This window comes from Peromyscus eremicus, chromosome 10 (assembly GCF_949786415.1).
Source record: "Peromyscus eremicus chromosome 10, PerEre_H2_v1, whole genome shotgun sequence".
Lineage (NCBI taxonomy): Eukaryota > Metazoa > Chordata > Mammalia > Rodentia > Cricetidae > Peromyscus > Peromyscus eremicus.
In genome coordinates this window covers 35,988,459-36,003,158 of record NC_081426.1, presented here as the reverse complement: position 1 = coordinate 36,003,158, position 14,700 = coordinate 35,988,459, and the positions used below count along the sequence as shown (strand labels likewise).

The 14,700-nt window shown below is 39.5% G+C and overlaps 1 protein-coding gene across 11 annotated transcripts in view; it reads left to right on the top strand.

The window, feature by feature from the left end:
• Rab28 (RAB28, member RAS oncogene family) overlaps window positions 1-14,700 on the top strand; it is a 186,147-nt gene that overhangs the window by 72,229 nt on the left and 99,218 nt on the right. For 7 of the 11 annotated variants that reach the window (XR_009381859.1, XR_009381860.1, XR_009381858.1 and 4 more), the window contains exons 7-8: window positions 4,348-4,909; window positions 10,668-10,846. The exons of 1 other annotated variant lie outside the window; for it this stretch is intronic. Coding sequence is in view for 2 of the 10 variants with exons in the window: in XM_059275811.1 (XP_059131794.1) it covers window positions 4,348-4,440 (93 nt within the window). In the remaining 8 variants the exon portion in view is untranslated. Of the gene's footprint in view, window positions 1-3,111; window positions 3,207-4,347; window positions 5,242-10,667; window positions 10,847-14,700 lie in introns of those variants that run through there. 3 more of the 11 variants (XM_059275813.1, XR_009381865.1, XM_059275811.1) reach the window with 3 other exon arrangements.

Genomic DNA, 14,700 nt, shown 5'->3' with positions numbered 1-14,700 from the left:
TTGTTTTCTTAAATTTTAGCCATCTCGACTGTGGTGAGATAGAATCTTACCATAGTTTTGATTTGCATTACTCTTATGACTAGGATGTTGACCATTTTTTCATGTTGTTTTTACTTGCCCATTTACTGATTGGATTGTTTGTTTGATGAGTGCTTCTTTTTGTTTGTTTTTAATATATTGTAGATAAAAATCCTCTATTAGAGGTATAGCTGGCAAAGTTCTTCTCTCATTCTGTGAGCTGTCACTTCACTCAGCTATTCATTTACCAAGCAGAAGCTGTTTAATATTGTTCCTGTTATTTCCTGAGTTCTTTGCAGAAAGTCCTTGCCTCTGTCTGTATCTTGAAGTGTCTCCTTTTATGTTTTCCTTAGCAGCTTCAAAGATCCATATTAAGATCTTTGGTCCACTTTGAATTGACTTTGTGTAGGATGTTTTGTGCAAGATAAAGATATACTTTCATTCTTTTACTTGTAGATATTCACCATATCCCATTCTTTTTTTTTTTTATCTATTCACTTTTTAAATTTATGTTTTGATACACTTTAAAACTTCTGGGTGTGGTGATGTATACCTTTAATACAGCACTCCAGAGGTGGAGGCTGTCTTGTTCAAGGCCAACCTGGTCTATATAGCAAGTTCCAGACCAGCTAGGGCTACATAGTAAGATCCAATCTCAATTAAAAAAATTTGTTTTGAGATCTTAGACACAATGTAGCCTTATGCTTTATAGAGTAGGAGGTTGTGAAGACTGAGGACATGAAACTTTAGTGCAAAGCTGTGAGTGTTACTGGCTACATATAGTGGTCTATTATATAAAAGAAGGACAGGAGCTTTATTATTACCTCATTAGTGTTTACTGTGTGAAAATTACTATTTTATAACATGCTATATCCATGTATCATATGGTAATCATGTTCTTTATATTAATCAAAAATTTAAGGGGCTGGGAATGTGTGAGGCCCTGGATATGATCCCCAATGTGACAAAATAATTGTTTTTAAAGTTCACACATCTGTTTCTATGCTAGACTTCCACAACACAAAAGTGGATATCATCTGCCATTTATGTAAATGTCCACAATTCCTAGACTAGTGGTTGGTTTTTAAATACATAATAGTAGCAAGTGTTTTAGCTTTCAGTGTGTTCATCTCGTCGTCTGTAATGGTAAGTATTATCTGGGTTAAGATGCAGCTGTGTAACTAAGGAAATCTAACTTTAACACTCTCCAAAGAGTCCATGTATATGCTTTTTACTTTTGACCCTTGGTTCAGGTTGCTTTCTTCTCAAGCTCTTGATTGGCCACACTTCTATGTCTAGCATACCCTGCAAATGCTCTTTGAGGAGATAGAGTGAAGCTGCTGTTCACTTGTGGCTCCTTTCCTTCTAGGGTCACTTCATTATTTCCCTCCATTGACCAAAAGCAGAGAGAAATGGAATTACGTTATCACTCCAAAAATAGATGCTGGAGTTTTATAGATAATATTTTTCTTAAAAACATTAAAATTTGTTAAATAAGTTATATATTGTGAATCCAGCTACTATGAAGTTTATGATATGGAAATGACATTTTTCTACTCTCAATAAGCAAAGCTTTGAATCTGCAAACCCTTTGCTGCAGCTTCAGGTTTGGAAACGTGGCACACAGCTTCATGTCCAACAGTCAAGACCTCAAGGAAAACTTACCTTGTGGATTATTAATTAATTTGACAAAATGAATGATAAAAGCTAGTCATTTACATTAGTTAGTTCTTTGACCCCAATGTCTTACACACAGGTCAGTAACCTGGCTATAGGTATAAGTAAGGCTTAAAACAGTGTTGTGTTTGATCAATGACTTATTTGCTGGTGATGAAAATCCCTTGTCTTCATTGTAATCCATAGTCATGAATCAGTTGGTTGAGGGAGTCAGATTATGGCATACCTTTCACTGATGTACTGTTACTTGTACCTCATCTGTCAGTTGGCAGTGCTTCTGTTGGCAGCATCAGACCAAGTGCCTGGGAAGTGAAGAATCTTGTCCAGAAGTTAATACTGCCCACTAGAAAACTTAGGTAGAACTCAACTAACTTTACATGTTTGTATAATACAGAGTCCTGATCATTTACTCTCAAGTGTTTATCAAATCTTTATTAAGAAATGTCTTCCCTAACAGCCACTCCAGTTAATGTGTTTTCATGTAAGAGGTTAGGAAGGGAGAACCTTCTGGAATGAGGTCCATGCAGTCATGCAAAGAGTACTCCTGGTTTCAGATATGAAGATGTGAGGAGCTTATTTCTTCTCTATACATAGTTATCCCATCTAGTCCTGTCTCGAAGGAGAGAACAACTAGCATGTAGTACCGTGCTTTTGTTTAGTTAGCAAAACTCTTGAAAGAAACAGTTGTTGTATTTAATATTGTATTTCATTTTTTTTTTTACATAGCTCAAAACTGCATTTGAAATAGTGATTTCTATATGAAATTTGGAAATATGGGGTCAGGAAGAGTGGGAAGTAAGCAGCAGAGGAAACCCTGGGAGAGTAATAAGTATAAATATGAAAGCTGTAAAGGGCATGTATCTACCTCTGATGTTTGAAACAACAGAGTTTCCATCCTTTGTGTCCCTAGAGCATTACTCTCACTATCAAAGCACTTAACTTGTGTGACAACTGGTTGTGTGGTCTTTGCCCACTAGGTCTATAATAACATATGAATATATCTTTCAGGTGGTTTACTTATGCACTCCTAGCACAGAGTGACTAACATAGTAGAACATCAGTAATGTTTGTCAAAGGAAATGAACAAACACTTCCATTTCACTTTAGCATAGACAAGTCCCATAATTCTTCATAGTCCTCTGTAATACCGACAAGTCCAGGGGCTTCTATTTCAGTGGCTGAACAGAATTATAAAGAGTAATGCTTATTGGAGCTCTCTTATTTTTCTTTCCTTTTATGTGTAAACATCCTGCTGATTCTTTTGTGACATGTTTAAATTCATGTGTTAATTTTCTTTTTCTATTTTGGTATTCCCTTCTATTGTCAGTCATTAAACATGCTTTTCATTTTGTCTTTCTCTTTTTCTCTTTTTTTTTCTTTCTCCTTCATCTTGTTTATGTTGTACGGAATTGACAGCATATTGTCAGGGCAGAAATAGTCAAGTACCCGGAAGAAGATAATCAACACCTCAACTCTTCTCAGAGTAGAGTCTGTTCAGTACAATAGTGCAGGTACTTATGGGTGAATTACTGCCTTTTGGGGAATGGGGTAGGGGCTAGTTATGTTATTCTGTTCTTCCTTATGAAAGAATGCTATAAATAAAATGACCTAAGTCATGGTTTAGAATTTTGAAAAGTTGGTCCTTTGCCAGGAAACTTACAAGTTAAAAAAGAAATTGAGAACAAATTAAAGTACCATTTCAATTACTTCCAAACACGTTGATCTTTATGGGTGTTTATCACACACACAGTGCAGAGGATTGAAGTGATTATTTCATTATTAATTCTTATACCATTTTTCCCCTGAAATAGATGGCATTTGAAAGGTTATTTTAAATTACTTTAAAGTAAGGCTTGAACTGCCCTTCTCTGTTTGTGTGCATAGACTTAGTAAAATCTGAAATCAGTAGAGGGTTTGTTTTAGTTTCAATTTTTGCTGAGAGACGAATATTAGTAATTTTGCTAAATTCATTGTTTTAGACTGATAATGAGATGGAAGGAAAAGTGATAGTATCTTTTGGTTTAAATTGATTTATATACATGGATATGAGGTGATTTTCTAAATTCCTCACTATGTCGTATTTTATTAGAGTCATTATGCATAACCCATAGTGAACTATTTGGAAGTAAGTATTTTGAGAGGAATGTTTTGAAAACTGGAAATGTTTTTAACAGTGGGGTTGCTTAGGACACTTCTGCTCTATATGTGGGTCCTTTAAAACACATCTCTATTTCAACTTCACAAAGTGTAATGATCATGGAAGTCTAAAAAGTAATGAAAATCTTAGAAATGCTGATGTCTTATCTATTTACTAAATATGTATTAATGATTTTAACTTTAACTGAAATTAAAACCAGAATTTAAGTCATCATATTGATTTGTGAGTTTTTAATATGACTTGTGATAGCCTCAGTTAATGCTAAGAAAACCAGGCATGACTTATAACTGAATTGCTTCCTTAAAAAGAAAAATGAAGGCAAATAAGAAAACCCTAAACCTGGCTATTTATTAGTTCTGACCAATTGTTTTTAATACCCAACTCCTGTTTCATCTATGATTTTTGTTATTACAAGTTCATCAGAGCTCAGAAAATAATAGATGTTCAGGAGCTTTTTCTGATGTCCTGATAATATCTCTTTTCTTTCATGGCAGAGGGTGGTGAAGGCAGATATTGTAAACTACAACCAGGAGCCCATGTCAAGAACTGTTAACCCACCTCGGAGTTCCATGTGTGCAGTTCAGTGAGCACACACTGTATTAATAGTTTTGGCTGTTCTTCCCCAGGACTGAGCCCAGGCTGTGTAGGAACATGTTTTTATCAGTGACCATTTCTGTAGTCAATTCACACTTTCCTCCTGCTCCACTCCTTCATCCTTAAGTTGCCCCACAATAGTGGGTAGCTCCCTGGTCTGGAAGGAATTCAGCTTCGGGACCACACATTTTGAAATCTGAATCGAGAGTCAATTCTTTGGACTGAGACCACCTCTTCACTCCAGAAGAACCACATTGCTTCTTTACGTCCTCACTACTTTTTTCCTAAATGTAAAAAGTTTAACCAGATGTGAAGATGCTCCAAGCTTTGACCATCATTTTCTATCTGAACTCATGGATGTGAAAGTGTACTTCAGAGCACTGATGGTGAAACAGTTACTCAAGAAAGTGTTCCTTTGCTGGCTATTAAGAGTAAAATATACAAAGCTGCATTTAATGGAAAGTGAGTGCTTCAAATGAGGCTGTAATAGAAATATTTTTTCATTTTTAAAAGGAGCCTAACTTGTTTATATTGTAGTTGATAACTCACAAGTAGTGAGTATTTGATATTGTATTTTTATTACTGTATCATGGTCATTGCATATTTTATCATATTTGGCTTAGATGGCTTTATGAATTTTGATAAATGGTTCAGCTGATCCTCCACATGGATCTCCTACAGACTGCATGAGAGTGCTTCCAGATGAGTCATGACATCCTTGGATCATTGTGGATTGATCACACTGTACCTGATGTTCAGATGTTTTTCTCATAAATAAATTTATTTAAATTACATTTTCTGGAATTTTTATTCATCCACCTTCCTTTTTGTTACAGTAAAACAAAGTAGATTTGAACATGTGGGTAGCAATCCTGTGAAGTCTAGTGTGTAGTCAGTCATTTAAGAGTTCCTAGTTTATTTTGTTGGGCTGTTTATAGTCCTGAGCCCACAGTCTGACATTTCTGGGGCTCAGTAAGCTATAATCCATTTTTCTCCCTAGCTCATACCACCGTTGTCTCTGTGCACATAAAACTGTAGATTCATTCCTATCTATTGGCTCATAAGTCTACTCACTGCCAGGAATCCTCCCTTCCCCTCTTGTCCTTCCTCTCACCCACCCCCTTTCTTTCTCTCTCCCTTCTCCCCCAGTGTCTGCTGCCTGCCCTGTCTTGGTCATAATTGTGCAGTGTTTTGTGCTAAGGTCCAGTGATGAGCACATACTTGCTACTGAAGTAGGAATGAGCCACTCCCCAATCCACAGAAACATAAAGCTTGCCTCAACTCCACAGCTAAAAACTTAACAGCAGTACCTCTAGGATGGTTCCTTCCCCTTCGTGTCCTGCACCTCAAGGCACAACTTTTATATCTCTGTGAGTCTTCTATTGTTTTTATAAGCCACAAGAGTACTCAGTAAAGGACAGCTTTGGGTTCGTCTTCCACATGTCCTTCAGTATAAGCAAATGTCCCATCTCTGGAGACTTGCTACCAGTGTGTGCAGAAATTTTGGACACCTAAATTTAGAGCTGTTAGAGATTTTGGGAAAGTTCATATCCTGTATGTCTAAGGAAACTAAATTGAGGAAAGAAAAAGTATTTGTTCAAGATGATGGAATGTGGGACCTAGATCTGGTGAAATATCTGTGTCTGCCTCTGACTGTACTGATTAGGTTACTATTTTAGTTTTTTTTTTTTTTAAATAATTTAACACTCTTTTAAGCCCTTCAAGGTGATAAGCTCTTTATCCTTGTCCAGCTTGCTGTCCAGCTTGCTATTCCTGTCAGCATATGCCTAATGTTTGCAAGCAAGGGCATTTAAGAGAAGATAAAGTTGAATAAGTGAGATCTGAACCCTCAAGGATTTTTTGGGGCTCTTAGGAGAGATATTTGTTGGTGGTGCTGTTCTAAATGCTATGGTGATTGAAGCTCATGGCTGAACTAAATTTGCCAAGGCTTCACCTTCAGTTAAGGGATAAGCCATACCTCTTTGGCCCTTTTGTGCTGGTTTTTAAATGTGTATGGAAAGTTAAAGACATTCACAAGTTTTTAATTTTCCATGTGCACTGTGAACATCTAAGGACAGCAATCAGAAAGGTCTGTGGTACAGAGAAAATTCTGTAGTTGTGTGTTTATAAAGTTTGAACTGACCGTGAATGAGCAGGGAGAGGGGAGAGAATGGCCTTTGTAGGCTTGCTTGGTCATGGAGGATTCCAGGACTTGTCACATGAACTGTTTTATTTTTATACCAATTGATGAGGGAAGAATCATCCCCCATTGTGAAGGAAACTGGAGCTGAGTGTGAGTATCCTTGGTAAGTGGCAGAGCCAAGAGCCATACAAAATGTTTTTGATTGAGAACAGAATTGCCTGATACTGATGCTTGCTTGCTTTACATTTGTGGGAACTCAGCAGGGTCGGGTGTGAGGGTTTTTTTTTTTTTTTTTTTTTTTTGAGAAGTGGTGATTGTCCTGTGAGGCTCTGTCCACTTGCTCTACACTAACTAGCAGCACATGTCTTGACCACTAAGATGAAGATAAATTAGCCCCCTTTCCATTGCATCTTCAGCTCCATTGGTTTTCTATATGTCACTTAAGTGTAACCAGTGACCAGGAATTGAGACTCCAGTATAGGTAAAGCAAACACAAACTGCATGCAGAACAGCACAGAGGATGCAGGTTTCTGAATTCTGCATTACCAAATTTCCCTATACCTTGAGGGTTATTTATGAAACAATAATATAGAATCCATGCTTATTTTACTTTGACTGTTAACCTCTCCTGTCTACAGTTTTTAATTTAAGAAATTATAAGTTTTACCATCTAGTTTTTAGACACTTTGTCTCTTGAAGGAACATGCTATAATGTTTCAAACACATTGTGGTCACAGTCACTTCTGCTGCTTATTGAACTTTTGAAAAACACAAAGGTCTTTCGCCAGAACTGGTCATTGGATGCTGCCCCTCAAGTGCACCCTTTATTATGTGCGGCAAACCACTCATGAGTTGTTTTTGGAGTGGCCTGAAGAATTCCTGTGACTGCCTTATTATTCTGGGAGGAAGTAAGCCAGGGCCCTTTAGAGTTGATCACTGAAACAGTGATAGAGCATGATAAAATAAAATAAAATACAATGTTTAAATGTTTGTGATGTTTAAAATAGAAAACGGTTTTCCCATAACCTATTCTAATATGGGCTGTAATGCTAGATGTCCTAAACAGTTCAAGATTTAAGGAAAGAGAAATGTAAGTCTGCCATCAGCAGCCACAATTCTTCCATTCTTGGTGGAGTCCCCCCTTTCCAGCCACTCTTAGTTCTAGAACCTTCATTAGCTTAAACCCATTAGGATATAGATTCCATTTGTATTGGTGGTTGGCTCAGAGATAAGCTGATAACTCCTATCAGGACTAATAAGACAAGGGGATGTTTGCTGAGCTTTCTGAAATAGAAGAAGAAAAAAAACCAAAACAACAAAAAATCTAAACCAACCAACCAACCAAATAAACAAACAGAAAAACCCGAGAAGGTTTCAGAAGACTCTTTACCTAGTCAGTGGAGTAGGATGGAAAAGGATGTAGCTCTAGGGACATTTGCAGCCTTCTTGAGATCACAAAGGGAACGCCTGCACAAGGAAAGGAGTGTGGCTCACTGTATAAAAGCAGGATGAGGGAAGGTCAGCAATAAGGCATCCTGGGATCCAGCTGTGCCTTGAGCTGTTTAAGAGTATTTGTCAATTTTCCTTTATCATTTGTTCTGTTTATTTCTTTTAAAACATTTTTCTTCTTGTATAAGGTCGTTGCTTGGGTTCCCAGACAGATATGAAGCTAGATCTTTATTTTGCCCCTCAGATGTAGGTACATGCATAATATATCAAGGTATAAATCCATTATTATGATAGGCTGTCCCTTACCAAGAAGTATGCTTAAAAATAGGGTTTAGATAGGCGCAACAGGACCAATAGTGTATCACAGTTATCATCAAGAATCAGTGTAATCTTAGGCTGCACTCACAGTCTGAGCACTTGGGTAGTCTGGAGTCAGCAGGTCAGCAGGACTTGGGGTTCTGCATTTATATTAAACTCTCAAGTGAGGCTTGTGATGCTGTGTTTTGAATTGTAATTGATTTGCCAGAGATTGGCCTGTACCTACAGTTTTCCCCCTTATAAATACTTCTTTAAGAGGAGAACAGCACATTCCAAGTAAGGTTAGGAGATTTGACAACATGTGAAATGGTTAGTATGGAAGGAGAAGGCCAGAATGAGAGGGCCAAGATAGTGGTCTTCACATAGATTAGAATGGGCTCTAGGAGTAGAATGTTGTACTTCCAGAAGAAGGAAAAGTGGGACAAAGTGGAGAAGAGTGAGTCTGGCCTAGGAAAGAACCTTCAAATGTTTGCTTCCCAAAGATGGAAGTTTTACTTTATGTGTTGTTGCACTCTATTGCAGTGTTGTGACAAATGAATGAGAAATACTAAAGAGTATAAGACAATGAGGAGTGTAGTGATGAGTCATTACTGGGCCTTCTAATTCAGTTTAAAAAGTTACTTTGGCCAACTAAAAGCTACGTGTGAATAAGGCCTTTCCTGGCACACATGGATCCTTCTTAAGAGGCAGATTTAATACACATTCCTTTTTCAGGCCACTACTTTTGTCTCTTGGGAAACCTTTTTACTGCTTTATTGGAACAAGACATTTTTTTGGCCAGTGAAGTATCTGCAACACTGATGCTGTGCATGGTGGCCTGATGGGTAGCCTGGACCAAACCTCTGTAGATCAGGTTGCAGCCCTTTGCCTGTAAGCTTCAGACTTTGACTATAATGCTCATGACATTACAGAAAATTACTTGTTAAACTTTGTCAGAAGGCAAAATGTTCAGGCTGGGGCTGGGGACATAGGGCACACAGACAGGTGTCTGCCTCAAGGAACTCCTGGGCTAGAGGAGGAGTCATGTGGGCTAGAATGGCCTTCTGTCATCCTGGGTTTCCTGAGACTCCATTCACAGGAAATGTGGCACATGGGCCATGTATAGCAAGAGAGTTTACCTGAATGGGGGAAAGGGTGAGGAGGGGGAAAGAAGTGATGGCCGCCTGAGAATGACAACCCCTTCCCATACCCTTTCCCATGGGTGTGTACTGACAGCCTTGTGCACTGAGCTTAGAACCTCACACTTGTGTTCTTTCTAGTCCTACAATGGACCAGCTTTCTGGGCTAGTGAATTAGAAATGAGAAAAGGCAGACTGCCTCTCTGATACCAGGTTGTTTTCATTACTCCCACACTACACATGGAAGTAGAACCATCTGTACACAGTGTGGGAGGAACATGTCACCAGACTGCTCATATACCAGCACATTTAGCCACTCTTGGCTTTACCTCTAGACTGTCCCTTTTAATCAACTATTTTCTTACACTAGCCCTGCCTTTTGTTCTCATTTCTATGCCCAAATTTGTCTTCCAAATTGGTCAGTGGCACAGTAATGGATTGGCTTGCTTCTCTGTGCTGGGTTAGAGGCAGGTATGGTGGTAGAAGTTGCCAAAAAAGTTGAGCAAATGGAAGTGTTTCCTCACTTCTTTCACAACCAGTTGGTGGAACCCATTTTGATTTGGCATTGCCTTTCTAGGCCAACCCTCAGACAGCTGAAGAGGTAGGAAGGCAGAATGGAGGGACTGAAAATGTACCAAATAAGTATAATACACCAGGTGCCAAACTAGGTACACACAGTTTTTATAATGGCCAACCTCCACCGTTCACTCCTGCCATGTACTTCATCTGGGCCCTCTGATGTAGTCCTAACCTTAGGCTGCAGTGAGATTCGAGATTCTCAAGTTTTATAGACCAGGAAGTTGTGAAATAGGAGAGAAATGTCTCATCTAAGGTCACTCCACCAGCAGGAGGCAAGAGTGGGATTTGAACTTGCCTCTCCTGACACAAACATCTGCCCTATCTAACAGTACTCATGCTTATTCAGGTTCCATATTTAGCATCTACATTTCCAGGGAAAGGAAGCTAGAATGAGATTTCTTTTAAGTTTTTGGAGCCAAAATTATGTTAATTTTATGGCTGGGAAAAATGTAAACTTACATTTTCAGCAGACCAGAGATGATAAAGTATGTGTTTGTCAAATAAAATTCTTTACTGTGATAAAGTAAATCATTCTTTGGCCTTGTAAAAAATTAGGCCTCACTTGAACTGTTTTCACTTGGGCCTTTGCTAATATTTCTGTTATCTCCATTAGGGATTACCATGACAAATGCCTTTTATTCGCTTCGTTAAGCACTTGGGTGAATGTGTGAACACACAGAGCTTCATAAGTCACAAGGAAATGAAACAACATAGTCTTCTGGAAATAGTTTGAGAGCCTGACAGACTATGACTAGCATCTGGCTCTTCCACTTAGGAACTACATCACTCTTGGTAAGATTTCTCAGCTTTTCTAAACTTGTTTCCTAATATGTAAGATGTAGGCATCACTATTTATCTCTAGGTGATTTTAAGAATGAGATGAGAAGGCATTCTATAGCACTCTACAAAGTTCCCGGTATGGGGGTAAGTGTTCACTGTATGTTTTGATAAGTTGTATATAGCTCTCAGGGTGCCTAATAGCTGCTTACTGACCATGCTGTTCAGACTCATGGTAGGTAGAAACTTTGAAGAGAAGATAAAGGAAGGGGCCAGGACATGCTCGTCTACTCTAGCCCCCTTAGCACTCACTACACAAGCTTGTCTGGAACACTTCATGTTTCAACATAGTTGAGATCATGGAGGTGAGAGCAGCTGACACAGATGAAGACACAGCACATGTAGTTAATTTCAAATATGAAAATGTGATTGGCCTGTCATGGGGTGGTTATGATACTTTCTCTTAGTGATGAAATTCCTCAGTGCTTGGAGCTGTTTGGAAATGGGCCCAGGCAGGTCTAGGTAGGAGATTTTTTTTGTTTCTACTTAGGACAGAGTGAATTGTGAGTTCTGTGTGGATTGCAGGGTGGACAGAGTACCCAAATCCCATTCTTAACTGCTTAATGGAAGTTCTGGGCATGGCCAGCCTCCTCCCCATCAACCTGATGGCCTCTTTATCTGCCTACTGTCCAGGAAAAGAGTCAAGTGTAAACTAACCATTCATGTAAATGGGCTGTCAGGTTACTGAACCAATATGTTATGGTTAATCTGTTAAAACAGCAAGGTCTCTGAATTTGTAAACACTTCTTGATAAGCTCCTTATAGCATATACAACCTAAGAAAATGAATGGCACCTACCACCTGTCCTGGAATCCCTACCCACCACCCCCACTGCTTGTCCAGATGACCTTTCCATTGAGTTCAGCCTACCCCCTACCCCTCCCAACTCATGTGGCACCACCTGACCTCAGCTATGTGCTGCCTCTAGGGTGGGGGTGGGGTCAGAGATTCCATAGAAGTGCAAATGGGCCTCCAGCTTTAAAAGGCTTAGAGAACAGGGTTGGGGGGTGAAGGGGTGTGTGTAGACATACCAGGAAACTGTTGGGAGCTTTGTAAGAAGCCAGTTCATCCTGTCCTCACCAGTATCACAGACATCATCTCCATTGTCCTATCTTTCCCTCAGTCAAAACTTTGTGTTAGTACCTTAACATAGAGATGTCTTATTTCCATGGGCAAAAGGCTCTCAGGTCAAAAGCTGATCAAATTATGAGGTTGGAGGGAAGGTCTCGTCACATGTTAATTTGATGGATGGGAGAAAGATTTCTGTGAGGGGAAAAGGCTATCAGAATCAGATTCTTGGCAAAGTTAACGTAGAAGAATCATTGTCTATGGAAAACATGGTGACTATGAAGTTCGTCCTTTTTTACCTTTAGTTTTTAGAATCTTTTGAAGACAAATCTAGTAAAACAAATAAAAATATTCAAGGCCAGCCTAGTCTACTGAGAAAGTTCTAGGAATGCCAGGGGTACACAGAGAAACCCTTTATCCAAAAACCACATACATACATATATATGTATGTATAATGTTGGAAACAGCCACAAAAATCCCTCTACCTTGACATGAGGATGGGTTTTCTAATACTTTTGTTCTAAAACTTACTTGAAGCTTCCTTTAAAAATAATTGTTTGTCACCTTTCAAACTTTTCATTTAGTGTTACTTTATCATGTCTTCTTTTTTGTGTGTGATGGTTTCCTTTGGTAAACATGTCATAATTACATACCCTTTCTGATATTTTCCCACACAGTTGGTTTTCCTAGTTCTGTGTTAAGTGGTTCAGTGTCTGCCATCAACATTGACAAGTCAGTCTCCATGCCTGCCGTGCTAACAGTCTCAGCTGCTGCTTATCACTCACCTGTCTCAGGCCATTCTCTCAGCTGTGCTTTCTGTCTTCTGCCCATGCACCTCCTATGGGATCTTAGAGGAGACAGTCCCATCTCCCTTGTGTTTTCAATCATATTATATGCATTTCATTCTCTGAAGCTCTTCACTTTGAGTGCTCCTAACTTCTCTCTGTACTGACTCTCATGCGTCACTTACATGTTAGATCACAAGGAGTTCTGAGTTCCATTTCCTCCAACTCCCTAAAGCAGCTCTTGCAAGAGTCACACAGGACCCTTGATGCCTTTCTCAGGGTGTGTGTCGGGACTTGGTATATCCATACTATAGTGGACCCATGTCTTTGGTCTCTTGTCATTTATCTACAATATTTGTTTCTTCAGCTCATATCTCCTTGCACCTGTCTCTCTCACCCACTCCTTCCATGTTGGTTCTTAAAAGGTTGCTCTTGTTGCCTGAACTGGCTGTTTTTGTGTGTCAACTTGACACAAGCTAGAGTCTCAGAGAAGGAAGGAGCCTCAGTTGAGGAAATACCTCCATGAATCCAACTGTAAGCCGTTTTCTCAATTAGTGGTCACTGGGGGAGGACCTAGCCCATGGTGGGTGGTGCCATCCCTGAACTAGTGGTCCTTGGTTCTATAAGAAAGCAGGCTGAGTAAGCCAGGGGAAGCCCCCCTCCATGGCCTCTGCATCAGCTCCTGCCTCCAGATTCCAGCCCTGCCTGAGTTCCTGTCCTGACTTCCTCCAATGATGGACTATGATCTAAAAGTGTAAGCCAAATAAATCCTTTCCTCCTCAACTTGCATTTGGCCATGGTATTTTGTTGCGGCAATAGAAACCCTAACTAAGACTGCTTCTTTTCTCACTCGAGATAGTCACTATTTCTTCAGTTTTTCATTCTGGCTTTAGCCACTCTCACTGTATCTATTAGCCAAGGTTTTTTAGATAGCAAAGTATGGATGGAGGGATAAAGAGACAGAGACTTATGGGAACTGGGATCATGTAATAATGGAGGCAGAGGAGTCCCACATTATTTTGCCTTAAAGCTGAAGAGTCAAGTAAGTGAGTAGTGAGATTCAGTGCAGGGCTAAAGGCCTGAATAATTGAAGCCATAAAGCTCCAAGATCCAAAAACTAGGAGCTCTAATGTTTGTAGGCAGAAAGCGATGGATGTCCTAGCTTAAGAAAAAGGAGAATCTGCCCTTCTTCAACCCATAGATTATGCCCACCCACATTGATGAGGAGTGTAGTGGTTCAAACTTCAAATCTCTTCTGGAAACATCCTTACAGAAGTATTCAGAAGTGAGGTTTTGGCCAACGTTCTGGGCATATCTTAGCCTACTCATGTTGATATACAGTGTTATCCCATCACACACAAAACACTGCTAAACCCCCAGTGTATTACAAGTGTATTTCTGTCATCTACCCTCTGCTGAGATTTAGTCAGACTCCCATGCTTCTATTCCACAAACATTAAAAGCTGGAGTATCTTGCTGGTGAGCACCAGGGATCACCCTGTCTCTGCTTCCCAAGCACTGTGATTACATGTGTGCACAACACACCCCGCTTTTTAAAGAAATAGAGTTTTGGAAACAAACTCAGGTCCTCGGGCTTGCAAGGCAAGTGCTTTAACAACAAACAATCTCCCCATCCTCTGTCTGTAGTACTTCCAGCTCTGGTATTGGTTTCTCCCCATTTTTTAATCCTCCTCTTCTGCATATGCTTTTCCAAAAAGCTCTTCATTGATCTCCAGGTGCTAGGATGGCTTGTAACCACAAATGTGCCTATATTATCCCATGAATAAAACTTAGGATGGTTCCCACTGCATGTGGCATTGAGTATGGTGTTCAACCACCCTATGCCTCTTGCCCTTGCTTACTTTGGTATTATTCTGCTTCTCTGGGACTTACAACTTAAGTTTCATAACTGGACCACTTGAAGTGTAACCTCCCATCCTTTCTCTGTCTGGAATA